Source organism: Erithacus rubecula, assembly GCF_903797595.1.
Source record: "Erithacus rubecula genome assembly, chromosome: 5".
NCBI classification, from domain to species: domain Eukaryota; kingdom Metazoa; phylum Chordata; class Aves; order Passeriformes; family Muscicapidae; genus Erithacus; species Erithacus rubecula.
In genome coordinates, this window is record NC_136687.1 from 4,401,713 (window position 1) to 4,420,064 (window position 18,352).

General features: G+C 43.0%; 1 protein-coding gene across 10 annotated transcripts in view; it reads left to right on the forward strand.

The window, feature by feature from the left end:
• Positions 1-454: 454 nt before the first annotated feature.
• Positions 455-18,352, forward strand: part of REEP1 (receptor accessory protein 1) — a 109,836-nt gene continuing 91,938 nt past the window's right edge. For 3 of the 10 annotated variants that reach the window (XR_013774301.1, XR_013774302.1, XM_079306076.1), the window contains exon 1: positions 458-658. Coding sequence is in view for 7 of the 10 variants with exons in the window: in XM_079306076.1 (XP_079162202.1) it covers positions 627-658 (32 nt within the window). In the remaining 3 variants the exon portion in view is untranslated. Of the gene's footprint in view, positions 659-18,352 lie in introns of all 10 variants that reach the window. The other 7 variants (XR_013774303.1, XM_079306073.1, XM_079306077.1 and 4 more) reach the window with 5 other exon arrangements.

The following is an 18,352-nucleotide window of genomic DNA, read 5'->3' on the forward strand; positions in this document are numbered from 1 at the left end:
GCAGCTGTTCCTCATTGAAATTGGACTTGACAGCCGTGAGACCCCCTAATGAAAACTGATGTCGAGGAGAAATTGCTGCTTGTCATCACTGATGATGATGGAAATTTACCTGGATCGTGTGGCCAACACCCTTGTCCATTGTGCTGGACACTTTGTGGGGAAACGGGGAGATCCTTCTCTTTCTATGGATCGAAGTCACCCCTCGACCCCCAACCTGTGTTTGGGGTGAACAGTCCGTAGGGTTTCCTGCTCAGCTGCGGTGCTCCAGAAGCTCCCGCGTACCTGCCCGGTGCCGCGGGTGGAGCAGGGACCCCTTCCTCACCCAAAAGCTGCGCGCACACGCCGGGGTCTCTCGCTGGGGAGTCCGGCGGGAGCGGGGGGCGCGGGGGGCTCCTCCTCCTCCTGCTGCTGCTGCGGGGGGCGGCTGCGGGCCCTGCCCAGCGTGGGCGGCCGGGCCCGGCTGCGCGCTGGCTGCGGGCGGCGCCGCCAGTGAGGCTGCGCTGAGCTGCGGGGCCGGATGGCCGAGCCGCCCGCCCCGCGCACTCGGGCGGCGGCCGGCAGCGGGCGAGGACACCGGGCGAGCCCTCCCTGCCGGGAGAGCCAGCCCTGCGGCACACGGCAGCGCCATGGTCTCATGGATCATCTCCAGGCTAGTGGTGTGAGTAGCTGCCGCTCGGCACCTGCAGCGTGTGCCCGGTGTGCCCGCATGTGTGTGTGTGTGTGTGCGCGGTGTGCGCGCCGCCGGTGCCGCTCGCCCTGCTCTGGATACTGGGCTAAATTTAGCAGGTTGTTGTCGGGGCCCGGCGGATGAGACAGGAGGGTCAGATGGGATTTTCCAGCGTGAGAAAATCACCGTGGAGTGGAGGGCAAAGCCGTACAACGCAAGGTGACAGGGGAGGAAGGGAGCGAGCGACACCGGCCGGCGCTCGGCGATGGACGGGCTCGGGTCCGGACGGGGAACGGAGCATCGGCGGGTGGGAGAATGGACACGGGTCTGGCAGCCGCGCTTTGTTACCGGGCTCGGCGCGGCCGGGGGCTCGCGAGGGGGCGTGGGAGAGGCGGCCGCGGGGGCTCCCGGCCGCCGCCACCGCTTTCTTCTCTCTGTTTCGCAAAAGAAATATCAAATATTCCTTTTTCTCTATTGCGACTTGCCGCCCACCCTCTTAAAAGGCGATCTCGCTCTCCCTTTAACCTGTCAGCCTGGGAGAAGAAGCGTGTGGCTCTTTGCACTTGTCCTACAGCTTTTCCATGGCTGAAACTGCTCTAGGGAATGCATGTAAAAATTCCCTGGAAATTCTTCTCAGGCAACAGGGGAAAATGGAGCAAGCTCGAGGTATATATTTACCTACCCCATCTGAGAAGAGGTTTAGTGAGAAAAAGGCATTTTTGATGCTATTTGGAAAATTCCTGGAGGAGAGAGATTACAGGCTTAAGGTGGGGCAGCAGGATGGCTGATCTTCCCTCTGGAAATGTGACTGGGGAAGGCTAATGTATAACATCAGATGAATAATTTGCCAGTTTTCTCTGTCATGTACATACAGATGTATCTCCTGCAGATTCAGGAGGACATCTGTTGTGCTCATAAGTTATTTTAGAGCGTCTGTGAAGGCCTGTCACTTTCTTTGTCTGAAAGAAACGTGCCATGATGTTGCACCATCAGCATGTTTCCAGATAAGCATTTTCAAGGTCTCTTTTGCCATATGATATTAAACATCCAAAGGAAAATTCACCTTCATCTTAGCTTTGTCTCTGTATCAGTAAGACATTGAGTGTCAGATATGAAGATTTTAGGGGGCTCTAGAGTTGAATTTAGCCCCTGGAGGTCTGTCATCTGGATTCAGCTGCAGCTAGCCATTATTTGGCTTGCACTTCATTCTGGGAAAGAGTGTTAAATATTTAAAGGATTTTATTTGAACAGTATAACTGTGCAGATATCTCTGCCAGCAATGTGAGATGTAGTATGTATTGTCTAAGGCAGCTTTGCTTTCTTCTCTACTAGACTAATTTCCACTTTGAAAAACCCCACATTATCGTGTAACCCAGCTAATCCTCAATGACAAAGAATGTCTACACAGAAATGGTAGTTTAACTTACTTGTCTGAGCACATGCACATCTACACAGATGATTTCATCTAAGACACATGGACTGAGTAAAAATCTGATAGGGGCAGGACCTGGAGCAGTTGACCAGTCAGGTAATTAGCTGAGCACACAGACCTTCCTGTTCTCTTTAGTGTTATCTGAATGACATGTCACAGCATGGAATCAGCTGTGCAGAGGGCAGTGCCAGTTATTTGTTATGCTGCATTTTCAGTAGCAAATAATGAATATGCAGTGTAAATATTAATTATTTAATAGTCATAGTAATAAGTAAGAATTTTGCAAGGAAACCTAGGACAAGCCAAGCTTGGTCACCACTTTCTTTCTACTGCTGAGTGTACATCCATCCTTCAAGAATATTTTGCACCAGGAAGTGCTGGTTTGTTATGATCCCAGTAAGAAACTTGGACTCCTTAGAGTATTGCTTAAAAAAAGAAATAAAAAGGAGGAGAGTATAAAAAGTATAAATAATCTTACATTCCATCAGATCCTGGAAACCCCAAGGTGTCTGATGAGAGCCCTCCAGTCTGATGCAGCACACCATGATGCAGATCTCTCTGTGGAAAGGTTCCCTTACACTTTGATCTTTTCAGCTCTTAGAGCATTTTCTTTTTATTTCTGAAGGCATTTCCATTCATCACTCCTACTGCCAGATGAAAAGGATGTTTACAAGAGAGCTTGTTGCTACAATTAAATGAAGACAAAGATGGGCAGGAGGTTTAATGTCAGGTGATGAGCAAGTTGCTCCTGCATACAGGAGGTATGTGCATCTCAGGCCAGACAGCCAACACAGCACAGACATGCACACATTCAGAGGAACTGTGACTTGGATCCCTGACTCCTTGGTGTACAGTGGTCTTCAGATTAGGATCATGGCAAATATTTAATCTATATAATCCGGTTTCCCCATCTCATTATGAATCACTGGTTGATCCATCAGTATGGATAGCTGTGCTTTAAGCAGAATGGCCACCTGGTTGGGCTTTTTTCCCCTCTGCTTGTGTCTATGTAGTTGATTTTTCATTAAATCTTATTAACTGATAGGGATTATGAAGAAAGTGGTGTGGTGTGCTTTAGTCACACTGTGAATGTTGATATGTGCTCTTATGACTTCTGCTGATCTCCACAGGGCTTATGTCTGATATGACTCAGCTAACAGAAAGGGCTTTAAAACAAAAAGCAAGCCTTTGCTTTTTTTTGATGCTTTGCTCCTTCCACTGTCCTTGCTTTGTTGTAACTAGTTCTGTCCTGGCAATTTATATTTCTAAAACATTGCTGAAGGACAAGAACCTGTGAGCACTTCTCACCTTTTACAGCAGGAAGTCAGGCAACTTACTGCAAACCTTCTCTTACCTCTCTTCACCTCTGGTGTTTGGGCTTTGTGTCCAGAGTGCTGGCTGGTCTGTTCTGCCTGCAGACTGGGAAGCTAAATGATATCTTCAGAGCAGCATCTGTCCTAGCTGTGTGTTAAAGGCAAAGATCAGGATCTGCCCTAGGTACTGCACAAATGTGGAACAAAAAGATAATCATACGCCTGGATATATTTTTGCTCTAAGAGCTCATTTCTCATTTTCCTGTGGGACTGCTCTCAGGTAGTTATTTCACTTATCTTAGTGAGAACAAAATCAGAATATTTCTTTTCTCATAGCAGTGGATTGCAGATGACTTTTCCACCAAGGGATGCTTGTGATCACTGGAATTGCAATTGTTGCATCTTGGAGTCATTTGTTCCTATGTCTCTCACAATAACAGAAATGGGATAACATCATTATTTGTGGGTTAATTCCAGCCTTTTTTAATTCTTCGTCTCTGAGTACATCTCAAAGGACATCCTGGAGCACCTGTATCTCAGTTTCCTCATCTGTGAAGTGTAATGAACTGTTGTGAATTTATCTTCCCTGAGGGAGTCCAGAAGGGACCATTGGTCTGCCTTACCAACTACAGGTTATTGCTATTCATTTCAAAGGAGATTCAATTTGCTTCAAATGGTAGAGGCCTTTCTAGGAAAAAGACTTGGGATCTGTCTTTGTTACTGCAGACCAGTTCAGCTACAGTGCACAGCACTGACAATCCTGGATAGCTACTTTTGTCTGTTGTCTACAGACACTTTGAATTTAAAAGTGGTGTATAGAAATGCAGCTTGTTGTATTGGCATGGGAATCCTGTCCTTTCTCAGAAACAAGAAACTTGGTTTATGTGCTTGGGGTCATGCAGAACAGAAATAAAGGATTTTGGCTCCCATTCTAAAAGGTAGACACATCACACTGCCTGTTGAAAGACTCAATCTAGAGCACATGGCAGAGGAAGGAAATGTCAGTAGAAACAAGGCTGGGTTAGACAGGTTATCAGTAGATGATATGATGCTGTGTGATGACTTAGGCATCTGAATTCCCCCTGTGAGAAGCTTAGAAGTGCATAGCAAATTAATAAAACATGATTAAATATGTTCTTTATGGTGAAAATCCACAGCCTTGATTATGCTTTTTTTGCCTGAATTTATTTTCTTTTAAATCAAAATGTCATTAATGGTCTCTCTGATCTCTCATGTTTTGATGTGAAAGAGAATGGCAGCCTTAGATATCTTCACTGGGAATTCCCATCCCCATGTGGAAGTACCAGGGATTTGGGGATCTGTCAGAGGCATCCTTTCTTCTGGCTGTCCCTAGAAGTAGTTGGATTCTGAACAAAATCAAAGGGGAACCAAAGAATTCTTTACCCTGATGTGTGAAATTTGCTTCCCAATCATGGTTTGTTAGCTTTCTGTTTCTTGATTTACTGTTTTAGCAAGGCTGTGAGATTGGCCACCCTCATCCTCATCTGGTGTCAATCCACAGTGCTACTGAGTCAGACATTGATTTCATCTTTATGTCTGTAAAAAATTTCCATTTTAGAGAAATTTAGCAGATCCTTCCTCCTCCTGCTTTTCATGTGTATGGGAAGCCTGAAGAAATTTATGAATGAAACAAAACCTGAAAAGTCATATAATGGATATTATCTGAAGGTAGAAAATTATAACTTGTGTCTTCTTTATGAGAGGTAGAGACAGGATCCTCTCAAGCAGGCAAGAACTGCTCTCAAAGGCAGAGCACAGCTTCAAGCTGTTGGTTATTGATACATCAGTGTTAACATTTCAGTTGATGTATACTACTTGATATATATCATGTGTTGGTTATCAATACATCTGCATTTGCATTTTAGTTGACATACATCATGTATGTGAAGGTCCTTCACAGCCTGCTTTGTTTACTTAGTGTGGCAGGAGACATGAAGGACTCAGCTGTTTGTTGCTCTCTACAGGCCTTACACCAGCAGTGTAAAATTATCTGAGAATACAGCAAAGGACCCAAAGTGCAGCTTGAGCTCCCAGCCAAGGCTGTGGGATGAGTTTGCAGTAGTCTCTTCTGTGTTCTGGAGCTGGGAAGATGGAAGGGCAGACCACCTGCCATACTTGCATACTTTGCTATATGAAAAGTGGTGTAATCCCTCCAAAACAAAGGCTGCAGGCTTGCACTGCTGCTGTCCTTCGTGTGAAGAGCACATGGTCTCTGTGGCTGCCAGCTCAGCTCATGTGCATCCCTGCTGCAGCCTCTGGCTCTGCTGAGGGGGCAGAACCTGTTGGTGACAGTAAGTGAAGAGGAGCAGCCGGCGCAGGTGCGACATTTGCCGTGCCCTTGATGTGAAATGTGAGCGTGTGATCACGCTGCAGGGGACAGCACTGCCTGCTGCTCTGGCAGCCGTGACCCAGATCCTCCTGCCCAAGCACAGATGTGCTGCAAATGCTCCTGGCCCCAGTGGGGAAGGTTTTCTGGTGTGCACATCACAGATCTTACTGGTTCTGGTGTGGTAAGGAAGGATGATTTACCAGCCTGCCAGCTATGAAATGTAGCCAAGGGGCTTGGACTTTGCAGCTGCCTTTGTACAGTATTTTGCCTTTGTGGGACCCTTTTCTTTCACTGTATTAAAACACTTTGAAGCATTAATTTAGTGTTGTGTCATTAGAGGAATTTTTACTGCCGTTGTACGGGTAAGGGCACCAAGACACACAGAGATCAAGTGATGTATCCAGTATTCCACACAGTAACAGGTAACATTATTCCTCCAGGCTCCTCGCTCAATAAATTAATAAAAGGGAGCCTGATAAAGGGAATTGGGAAATGTATGTGTGGTTTTTGTATGGATTTTGATGGTGTGTGTGAGAGAGAGAGCAAGACTACAGACTTAAATAGATACTACTGAAGCAGTCAAACAACCAAAGGCTGAAGTGTTTTGAATCATGACCTATTCCCTTTCAGATCCTCAGTGCTGTCTTTACTGTCAGAGTCAGCAGAAAGCAAGAGCCAGACTACTTAATACAGACTACTAAATCAGGCATTACACTGCCTAAAATTGGTTTCCTAGTCACAGGAGTGAGATTTAGATCCAAGGTGGTTGAGCTGTGGCCCACAGATGGCTGGCAGTCCTCAAAACATCATTCAGCCAATTAGTGTTACAGCTGTAAACCAGAAACCCTCATACAGGCAGTTATGTACTAACTGATTTAGATAGAAAATACCATTTTTTTTTTTTTGTCACAAGTTTTGTAATTGTATCTATTGAATTACAGTTTTGTAAATTTTGCCAATTCTACATGACTTATTATTTGTCATCTATCCTTAAGCAACAGTGGGATTTAAAATAAGTTGTGTGTTTCTTTCAAAGGTTTGGATGGTCCAGTGATTAGGAAATGTAGAGAAACATTCTTAAGTGCTCTTACTGCAGCTAACAGAAAGAGACTGGCATCTCTAAGGAGCTTCCATCAGGGGTTGTGTGTTGCATGGAGAGCTGTTGGGTCAAGGGGAAATACTTGGTGCAAATTGGATGAAGGAGATAACATACAATCATGCCTCCTACTTCTTGGGCAGTTGCTTCTGAGTACTGAGCACTGCATTTGTCTCTCTGTTTCTGTGTCTCAGCAGACAGAGCTGATACCTTGGGAACTTTCAGGCTAATCAGGGTAAAGGTGGATGGAGACCTGAGTGCTGCAGAAGTATTGGCCAGTTTGGATTGCTGCAGAATTTTTGTATGACAAAATTTCTTCTATGTCTTTATTAGGCAGCAAGAATCTGAGTCTAGATTTTCTTTTGTTGACTCATCCACTTGGCTGGATTGAGGCCACTCAGATTTCAGGTAGGTCTTGTGAGGTGAAATGGCCTAATGAAGGGATGCATCCATGTAATCAGGCTCTTTGCAAGCAAAACACACATGGCAAAATCTCCCTCAGATCACCTGTATGGTTGAAATTAATCACATGCTGCTTTTTTCAGGGAAGGTCTTACATACTTTTGTTATCACTGGTATGCTACTTAGATTGCAAACTCTTCTGGGCAGTAAGCTCATTTAGTATTTTTAAATGAGCAAGCTAATCTAATATTTTCTATCTTACAATATCTATACAGTGGGGGTTAGTCTCTAGCTGGTTCTTCTAAGTTCTATAGTAATAAAAAATAAATAAGGTATGAATACATGCAATTCTGCATTCTAGATTAATCATTCTTGAGACTGATCCTGTGCTCCTCAGTAATTTCTTGGTGACACTCTTGCTGATACAGTGTTCATGCTCTGATTTGGCATTTCACATGCATGTAGTAAGAAAGAATTTAAACTGATAAAATACAAGCAAAACAGATGGTGAGCAAAGTGGTGAGAAAGAGCTAGAATAAGTGACAAAATGAAGACTGTGTTTTATCTTTCCATGACTTGTGTGCTTTTGGAGAGAATGACTGAGGTAACAGGATACACCTGCTCATTCCACAGGTAGGACTTGGGAAGGCACTCCAGACCTGGAACACCATGCCAGAACTGGAAACATGGGTAGTACTTTCCCAAGATTTGTACACAGAACCACTCCACCTTTTGCTGTGACCCTCCAAACAGGCATAACTCCTTAGCAGAGTACCCTGCTGTTTGTTTCTTGCAGACACATTTTTCAAGAGAAGGGGAGGGCAAGGGATTTTAATTTGCTTTGGGTGGTAAAGCAGTGATCTGCAGGCTGGTAAAAGTGATCACAGCCAGAAGCAGGGTGGGGATGGCTTCAAAGGACAGAAGCTGGTTGTACAGTAAGTAGAAATGAAGAGCAAGGATTATGTTTCATAAGGGACACACATTTATATGGAGGCAGAGGATTGGGTGTCAAGTTGGAGATTTACTCTTGACAGTGACAGGGGAGCAGCTGGTGTCATGCTTAGGAAAGGCTTATTTCTTCAAATGCTACTTGCTGCATCCCAAACTGCTCATGCACTAATTGCTAGTAAATAAACATCCAGTTTCAAAGAAGGAATCAATCCATTGGTCAGTAAAGCTGCAGTCTCTCTTTCCCCTTTCTCTCTCATGGAGCCAATAGTAATATTTTGCTTTCCAAAAATGATAGATACAGCAGGAGAGTAAAACCAACATTGAAGACCCTATTTGTGAGGAGCTACAAAGAATTCCCCTGCAATGTCTGCAATGTTGTACATTTTTGAGCAGATCCCAGGGATACCAGGACCACGTGTGTACCTGTCTGTGAATTTACCAGGCAGTCCAATCCTATCAGCATTAATGAACAGTTGCAGCTCCTGCAGAAGAAATGCTTCTGTTGAGTTCATACTGCTGCTTCCTTTCATTCAGCTCATTTATTCTATTTCTTGTTTCCAGCCTATAAATAAATGTTTACACAGGAAAGCAAAAAACTGACAGACATTTCTTGCCTCATCTTTTGAGGGAGGCTTATAACCAATAACCAGCCTTGTATAAGGAAAGGGCTTGTGCTACAGATTTTATATGAGAATACCAAGACCCTGGATTCAGCAGAGCTGTAAATTCCTTGTGGGAAGAGGAGAAATTATCTATTCTTTCCTGATTTGGTAACTTCAAATAGTTTGAATGTTAATCTGTCCATGTAAACTACCAATTCTATTTTACACATGGTAGACCCTGATGTGGGCATGAGTTCCAACCCCACTGGAACAGAATTGGAGGGGAGAGGTAAATATTAATTCTGAGCTGAAATGTTCAAGCCAATGGCCAGAAGTCATGGGCTGCTCTGGGATGTTTTACATAGACAAACTTTTTCTGTGGCAGAGTTCTCCTGGCTGTCAGTCCCTGAGGAGTCCTCATGGAGTAGTGAAACCAGGAGTCTTATATGGCATTTCAGGAAGAAAACCTTTGTTGGAAAGACAGATAGGAAACACCTGGTGATGGTAAAGAGCAGAGCAATCACAGGAAGATGACCTTCTCCATTCACACAATACTTGATGGTCACCTTTGTCTTGATGTCTTGAGCACAAATGCTCTGACACTTGCTGTGAGCATGTGAGGAGTGCTGCTCTCTCCAGCTATAGGTCACATCAAACAGCCCTCGTGATGAGGTGGTTGTTGTAGCTTGGGCAGTTCCCACAGGACTGCTCTGGGTCATGCTCTGCCTTAGGACCTTTTATGGATGAGCAGTTTGAAGTTCTTGAGCCTCATTCTGCTCATGGAAGGGTTCTGCTTGTCCTGCTGCCTCTTCTGCTGTGGACTGGGGGGGACATGGTCTGTGCATATCTAAACTTAGACTATGAACCACTCAGATTATGTGACCCACAAGGAACTATCCCTGGTGTTAGATCAGGCTCAATAACACCATCTGGCTCCTAAATCTACCTGCAGAATTCAAGGTGACATGTAGAAGAGAGAGATGGCTGCTGGAGCTGCCGTGGAGCTAAAAGGATTTGACTTAAGTAATGTATTTCATGGAAAAAGATTGAGTGGTTTGACTTGAGAATGACTGCAAGACAGGTGGTTATGTGAAAATGAATTGATAGTCGTTGTTTAGATTCCACTGACCATGTCCCTCTGCAAAAAAGCCCACTATCCTAGCTGGTATTATTTTCTGGAAATCACAGCAGGGAGGCCAGGGGCATTATGGACACAAGCACTGAATGAGACTTTCCTTCTTCCAAACAATTTATCTAGGTCTGAGTTAAAGCACATTGTCAGGGCAGCCTGGAGGCTGTTTGCATTTTCTCTGGCTTAATTGTACCTGTTTTGTAGCTGAACAAAGGACTCTGCTTTCCAGGTTTATTGTTTTCATCCTGCTTATAAGGATTTTGGTCAAAACAGAAAGATGTTGCTGTTTAGAAAGAACATTAATAATTAAATTGAGATACTCTGGGGAATGAACCCCATGAATTTGTTGAATTTAAGTAGATCATAATAGTTTCCATGGCAACACACTCTGCTGTCCTATATAGAGAAAGGGTTTTTCTCACAGGATCAAATGCAGAGGAAGCTGCTATTTTAAAACATACCTTAAAAACACGAACACTGAACTAAGAGTAAATGGTTTCCTGCATAATTGTTTTAGGGATTTTCTCGTGCTTGTTATACTGTGCACACCTCTTCACAGCTGTCAGAGTGCAATCAGTCAAACCAATCCCCTGCTGCCTCTAATGATTTGTGGAGAACTTGAAGTCTAATGATGCTTTCTCAGGATATAATCTGTCTCATAGATGCATCCATATCTGGATATTTATAAAGCTGTAACTGTCATGAGCCTGCAATGGAGACTTCTGTGGTCCTTTTGAACAGGTCTGCAAAAACCTTTGTGTTCTACTGCCTGTCCTGGTGTCTGCTTGTGATCTTCCATCTCACTGTGCTGAGTAAAACTGGTTTCATCAGCATTGGACAGAATTATGAGGTCCTTGTGTATGGTGTGTTACAGCTGATTACAGACTCTAAGATGGGAATTCATGGTGATGGCTTAGCACCAATACACTTAGAGATAATTGAGGAACCACACATTCACTTGGAAGATTTGGAGATTCTTCAACCCATCAGGAATTGCACAAACTCTTTTCCTCTAATCTAGCAATCAAATAAGTGTATCATTTTATGTGCTCAAAAAAGCCTTACAGCCATGTGATCAGTTACAAAATCTGTGTGAAATGAAGTGTGATCATCCAAACAAAAAAGATGGAATTTAATAGAAAGCTTCTGAATGTAACTTTCTAAGAAAGAAGTCACAGCACATGAAGGGGGAAGAAAAGTTTGTGTCTGGAATAATTACAGCCTCTGTTTTGCCCTTGTAAGTAGGCTAAGTGCTGCATTGCCAAATTTTAGCAAGAACTGCCACAAAAAATCCCAGTCCTGGCTTGTGGTAAATCTGAAGAATCAAGGCTGAATTTTCTGCAGACAAACATAATAAATAGCTGAAATAAATAGCTGTTTCAATGCAAACCTCAATAATTTTCTCATCCCTAGGGCAATAGCAGAGCTTCAAGTTGTATCAACTGGTGCTACTTTGCTGAGGTCAGTGAGTGGTATAAATCTACCCAAGTGGGAGACCTAAGGTTGTGTTTGTAGCTCAGAATGGTGAGGGCCTTGAGAGTGCCAGCTGCATCCTAGAAAATTGAGTATTATGGGACAGAAGTTGGCCAGTTCAATGGAGGACTTGTGTTCTTTATGAGTTAAACTGCCCTTTGAGAGGTGATAGCTCAAGGATAGAGGGCTCCTAAAGACATCATTCTGTCATGATCCTTTCATTTTAGTATTGGGAATTTCATCACTAAATAGGAATATGGCTTTATCTGCACTTCAGCAGGCAAAGCCAATTGAATGGGCCATCCCAAAGCCTGTAATCAAGACACCTCTGGAGCTCTGATGAGCTTCACTATCAAGCTTTTCTCTAAGAAGTGGTAATACCCACTGAAAACTGAGGATGAAGAGCATAACCACCTTCACTTTAGATTCAATCCAAAGAATCCAAATGCCTTATTGCACCCTAGCCATATATTTTTAAAGCTACTTTAATCACATCAGACAAGCTGAAACTCTGAAATCTCTCATGCCTGTACCCCTGTGTGAGGCTTTGTTGCAGAGAATGCTGGCTAACCAGAGCTGCTGCCAGTGGCTCTGAGCTCATCCCTGATCCTGGCTACCTTAAACCAGCTCTGCTTTGCAGACTTTCCAGAACTGGACATCCCAGCAGCTCACTGGCAGTCATTTCCAGGGCCTGAGGGGATGTGACATGTGTGATTGATGATACACACCTCTGCATGTTTCTACATCTTGTTCCTAGATCACTGCAAAATCAGCAGAGTTGCTTGAGAGACTGCAGACAGCCACTAAAGGATTCTTGTCTGCTGTCCATGAAGCAGAACATGAATTTTAAGTTTATAAATACTCTGCCTGTTTTTGCATGGTACTTGAAAGTGAATCAGTCTTCTTTCCATGTAGTTTGTGGTAATTCATACTTAATCCTGTGTAAACCCATTCTGTAAAATCATACCCCCCACCCCCCAAGGATTTACTATAGATGAGATATTTTTCATTTCTTTGATATAGTGTGTCCTGAGGTTTCTGCACTCAGATGTGCTATACAGCCACTGGAATAGCTCAGCATTCTTTTTCAATTATTATTATGCTGAGGTTTGCAGATACTTGGCTGTAACAAATCAGGTCTCTATTCAAACACTATTGTGATTTATGTATATTCTTGAAACCAAGAAACCTCACTCTGGGCATTCAGGCCATAAATGGCTGAAGTCTGTGTACATTCAATTCTCCAGACACATTTTATAAAGCTGCATGTGTTTGAAACAGTTTTACCATTTCACTTTAAAATAATGCTTTCTTTAGAGTGGGACTTGCAACATTGTCATTCTTCTGTGTGAATCCCCCTGCCTGGGAAGGAGGACAAACACTGGGCTGTGACATTTAAACCAGCAGTATTAACAAATAAGAAAAGATGGAAAAGCATACATGAGATAGCATGCAGTGTGGGTGTTTCACAAAAAGTACAAGCTGCCTTCTCAAGCAGCTGCTTATTTAGAAATCTCTGAAAGGGTCCTTGGAGAATTGGCTGTCTTCCCCTTTGCTTTCCTCTCAAGTTAACTCTGTGAAGTCTCCATCTGCCTCCTAAGCCTCAGTTGATATTTTATTTTGTATTTTGGGTAGCTGCCAGCTGAAAGGTATATGTGTGAGAGGGAAGGTGAAAATGGGAAAGAGGTGAAGTCACTCAGCCAAAGAAAGAAGAGAGGCAAAGCCTTTTCTGTTCAGAATTGTGCAGTGCACTGGCTCCTTACCCAGGCCTGAGACAAAGTGATATTCCTGAGTGATTATGGAGCTGTGCCTGTGTCACAGGCTTTGATCTGAACACATCTGTGTTTGGGGAAATGCAGAGCAGAAGAGAGCAGCATGACTTATCCCTTTTACTCTCTAAGGCTCTCATCTAAAGCCTGAAATTCAGAGACATATGAGAAGTCTGTGAGAGATCAAAATTGAATGCAAATAGAAATATGACATCTTCTGTCAGAAGGAGGATTGAGTATCTGGATAGCAATACTGCTGTCTTGAGGCATTAAAAAACCTGATGTCTTCATCAAATTGGATTTTAAATCCCAACTTGTATAATATGTGCATATATTGCATATATCTGTGGGCATCAGATATTTTGATTTTTACTCTGAACCTGTAAGGCTGTGTGCATGCTCTTTTCTGAGAAATGATTGTCTGATACTTTATTTTGAATGGAAATGTTCCTGTAATTGCTTCCAAGAAATCACCTGATGAGAATAAATGAGCAAATGTGGGAATTGCTAAGATGTGCTCACAGTGAGATTGTGTCACTGTGTAATGGTGGGGGTGGCACACAAGCAGTGCCTGGAAACTGCAACTTCTCCTTCTAGATCTCACTCTGCTTGGGCTGTGACCAAGCTGCTGATTTCCAGTGGTGAAAGCCATTTATTTTCCTGCATGGTCAATGAAACTTGTGGATATTCATCATCTCAGCCTTCTCTGAATGTTTTTATCCTAGGTGTCTATTTTCCAAAATGTCAAATTGTCAGGTGTCATTGTAAAGCTTTCAATATGAGCTGGTGTGCCATGAAATGCTTCACTGCCCTCCCTAGTGAGTCTTGCCTGCACTTTAGGTAATAGGTGGTTGTTAAAGAAATGTAATGTAGGTGAATAGTAGTTGTGCTGTAAAAATTGGTGTGAGTAAAAAGAAACCCCTTTCTCTCTCTTGCCTTTAGTTATAGACTCAGACTTCACTGACTAGAAGATTACAGGGATTGAAATCTAGACTTTGTTGTAACAGCAAAGTGTTTAACTTGCTAAGCTTCAGATTGGAAAATATCAGAAATTTAAAAATAAATTGATATTTTTTTTAGTCGAGAAATACAAAACCTATTTTAAAATGTATTTTAAGAGATAAAATCATTTTGGAGGAATAGGGAAGGAATTGTCTTTTTGTAGAAGAAGTATATTAAGTAGTGAAGTGAATCATGATGTAGGAAAGTTAAACAGATGTAGAGATTTCAAAGATCAGAAGAAAAACCTTGCACTTTAAGAAACCTCCCAGAGTAGCTAAGGAAATATGTATAAGTTCCAGTTTTCTGTCTTAATGCATATACACTTGTACATATAAACTTTTAGTTGAGCAAAACCAAAGATATTTTAGAATGCTCTGTACGAATTGTATGAGTTGTATCTGTCCCATGCATCTGCAAAGTGAATTGCAGAAATTGCAGTCAGAAATATTTAACTTCATCTGCAATTCTGGGCAAAATGCAAGTGTTATTGAGGGGATGGGCATGAATTTTGGGAGCTGGGCAACTGAATCTCCAGCTGGGGTGTCTTAGCCCACTCACACTCTGTATTCTCTGAGCCAGAAGCAGTGACATTATGCTGCCCAACCCTAACAAGTTAAAGGCACAACAGATGCAGATTTTGGGTATCAACACTACATGATGGATGTCCAACCAGGGGAAGACTCAGCTGGGCTGATGTGGAAACAAAATATACAAAGGGGATCTGGAAACTCAGTTATTTCCCAAAGATTTAGAAAAAACTAATTGAAGATGGTAGACTTACAGACATGCTGATATTTCTGTGCCTGGAGTACTGCTGTGTCCTCAGGTACAGTCCTGAAAAGCCTTTCAGAATTATTAGATCAGAAAAGTGAAAGACTCCTGGACGCTGGAGTATGTATTTATCCTGTTACTACCATAGGTCAGCTCTTCAACAGTGCTGAATATAACTGTTTTTAGGATCAGTTTCATTTAATCTTTCTTCATTTAACCTGAAAATACAGTTCTCTGACTTCTAAAGGATGAATTTAGGGGCTCTGGAGGAGGTTGTCATTTAAGAAAGCCCTTTAAATCAATTTTAGCTTGATCAAGGCTGTGCAGCCCCTGATCCTTTTAAAAATTATCATAGCATGACTATTAGCTGTGAGTGGGTAATTTACTTTCACTGTGAGGTTCCCAGGGTTCCCAGCTCTGGCAGAAGAAAGGATGTGTCATTTTATCTTTAGATATGTACTGTGGGCCATGGGTAAATAAGCTGATAATGACCTCTCTACTCGCAGCTTTGTGTAAGAATAGATCATGCAACAACATTACCATAAAACCATTATAGTGAACTGCACAGTTAATGACACAAAGCCTTGTATGTGAGTATGTGGCTGTAGAGATAAGGGAAATCTAGCTGTTCCTCTAGCTCACTAAAAATAGCTAAGAGATTTAGAGCGTTGTTTGTAAATACTCATTTCATCTCCCTACCCCACTTTTTGAAGCTCTGCTAACAGCACCCATTCTGTGTTAAATACCAGAATTAAGACAGTGTGGTGCTATTCTTCACGTGCTTCCCTTGGCAGTCAGGTAGGTATTCCCCAGCTTAGCTCCTTGGGGACAGCACCAGTTGCAAAGGAAAGGGTGTGGTGGGGCTGAGGAAGAAGGTTCCCCAAGCAGCAGGGAAGAACCTCCTCATCATTCAGGGAGTGGATCCCTGGCGCTGCTGTGCCTCTGATCATAGCAATGATGTAGTGCTGTTCTCTTCCAGGTCTTGACACAGGGTTGGGTTAGCAAGAGGATTGTTCAGCAGGTTGAAGAAAGTGATTGTTCCCCTCTATTTCTCAACTGCAAGGGGATGTCACAGTTACTGGCTGGAGTAGAAGATCCCATTTGAGTTTTGCTGGTAGAAGGAGGGCCCTGGCAGCAATGAGTCCAGTGCAAGAGGGATGGAGTGCATGGTGCACCAGGGCAGATGAGTGGGATGTTTGTTCAGCCTTAGTAAGAAATGATGAAGGGGAGATGTCATTGCTGTCTTCAATTGCTCTCCATTGCTGTGGAGGATTGATACAGAGAAGGCTTTTTGTGCAGGTACAGCAAATGGGGGCTGAGGCAATGGAAACAAGTTGCAGCAAAGGAAATTCTGATTATATATAAGGAAAATAATTATTCAAAGCAAGGATAAGCAAGCATGAACAGGAGTTCAGGGAGGAAGATACTGAAAACTTGACAGGATGGGGCCTGGGGCTCATGATTTATTTCTGGCAGGGGTTTGGTGCTGCTCTTTCATTCCTGAGTGAGTCTGGTTCCTCCAGATTCAACCCCAGAGGAAGTATTCTTGCACTGCAGTGAGCATTATCCATGTAAGCTCAGAAGCCAAAGTGCTGGGTGCTCTCACCTATACTCTCCAGGACAACTTCAGAGGTTCAGTAGATATTATACATGGTGACCACTGTGGGCAAGTATGTGAATATGTGGAATAAGAGGTGCCACTGTACTGTCATTTTGTTGTGCTTTTCATTCCATGAGTGAGCCCAAGTTCACTGTCTGCCTATGAATCCCATAATGAGTCGTAGGTACCAACTTCCCCCAGTCTGTGAAGTGCTCTGGGGAGTCTCTCCCATTAACATGCCACGATGGGTGTCACCCCTGTGGGGCTGATGCTGCCCTAGGACAGCCCTGAGAGGTGCAGGGTCAGGTCATTATTTAGGGTCTCCCAGCTGCTGTTTTGTATCACTTATCTTAACACCATGATTTAGGATTAGCTACTAAATGGTCATTTTTCTTCTGATTTATTTTAATTAGAGGCAAAGAGTTATCCTGGTAGTTGAAACTGAATTCAGAGGTGTAGCCAGCAGGTCTGATTGATTATTCATTAGTGGTCCATGGCTTCAGAACAGAGGCGTGTTTCCTTCTGCTTTCCTCTCCCTTATGTCTGATTAGACTGGAGGCTGCTCTATATCAGTTCAGCTCCAGCTGGAGATCTCTGCCTTCATGTTTATCTCAGCTGCACCATGCATTTCATTACAATGCTGTTATTATTTGTATAAAATGGAAGGATTAAAAAGGATGAATGAAATGAGAAAAGACCCTGGAGGAAAGAACTCTATAAATTCACACTAGAAACCCTAGTCAAATTCCTGTGAGAAAAGACTAGAAGTCTCCATTTTTCAAGCTGTATGACAGTTTTTTGTTTTCCTTTGTTTTAAAATAAAAATTATGCAGGTCCTAGTAAGAAAACAGGTGTCCAGCCACTCCCTAAAATGTTTATAGTACTCAGAAGAAATACCAATCTGTGTATGTGGGCCAGAAAGAGAAACTTGGTCTGCATGGCCTGTGAACTCCCTGCAATTTTGCAGCTGTTATATTTAGCATGTGGCATTCTGATACCCATGCTAGGAAAGCATGGAGCTGGGCTGAATATTCTGAAATTACCTGTGGAATCATCTTGCCTTAGCTTTCCTACACTCTTGCTTTAAAACCGGAGTTGAAAACTGGGCACTGTTCATGTCCTGATATGATTCTTACTGTATGATTTTAATGCCTCACTTTCTTGTAATTTAAAATTGGCATAAACCACTAATGAAATAGAAATAATCAGAAATCAGTAGTAATGCCACCAGCTTTGATATTTATGTCAATAACATTTATATTGTACTTCAAAAGCCGTCTTTGGAATGTGTTATCAAAATGAGAAGAAATGTTTTAGAATTGTGGGGTTTCTGATTGTTTATTTGGTTAACTAGTAGGTAGATATTGGCTCTGAAACATGAAGGTTACTGGATCCTACTTGTTTTCACTGAGTCTGGCCCCTCAGAATGTTTGGCCTTCTGGTTTTTCTGGTTAATGTTCTGGAGTCCTCAGACTTGTAAGGAAGTCAGTTCCTGATGGAAGGATTTATGCTGTTTACTGTTAATTTACCAGCATCCACCATATCACCATACTGGTGGAAGGTGGCCCTGCCCACAGCAGGGGCATTGGAGTAGCAGTAAGATTTCACCTCAGGCTGTTTTGCACCAAGCTGGCTGTGACTATTCCTGATACCTTTTTGTGTACCAAACTGCTCTCCTTGGCTGGAGGAGGGATCTACCCAGGGTTTCTGTCCTCCTCTGAGAGCACCTGGAGAGCTCCAAGACTCACAGGTACTCACAGCAACCTTGGGACTTCTTGATTTGTTACAGCAG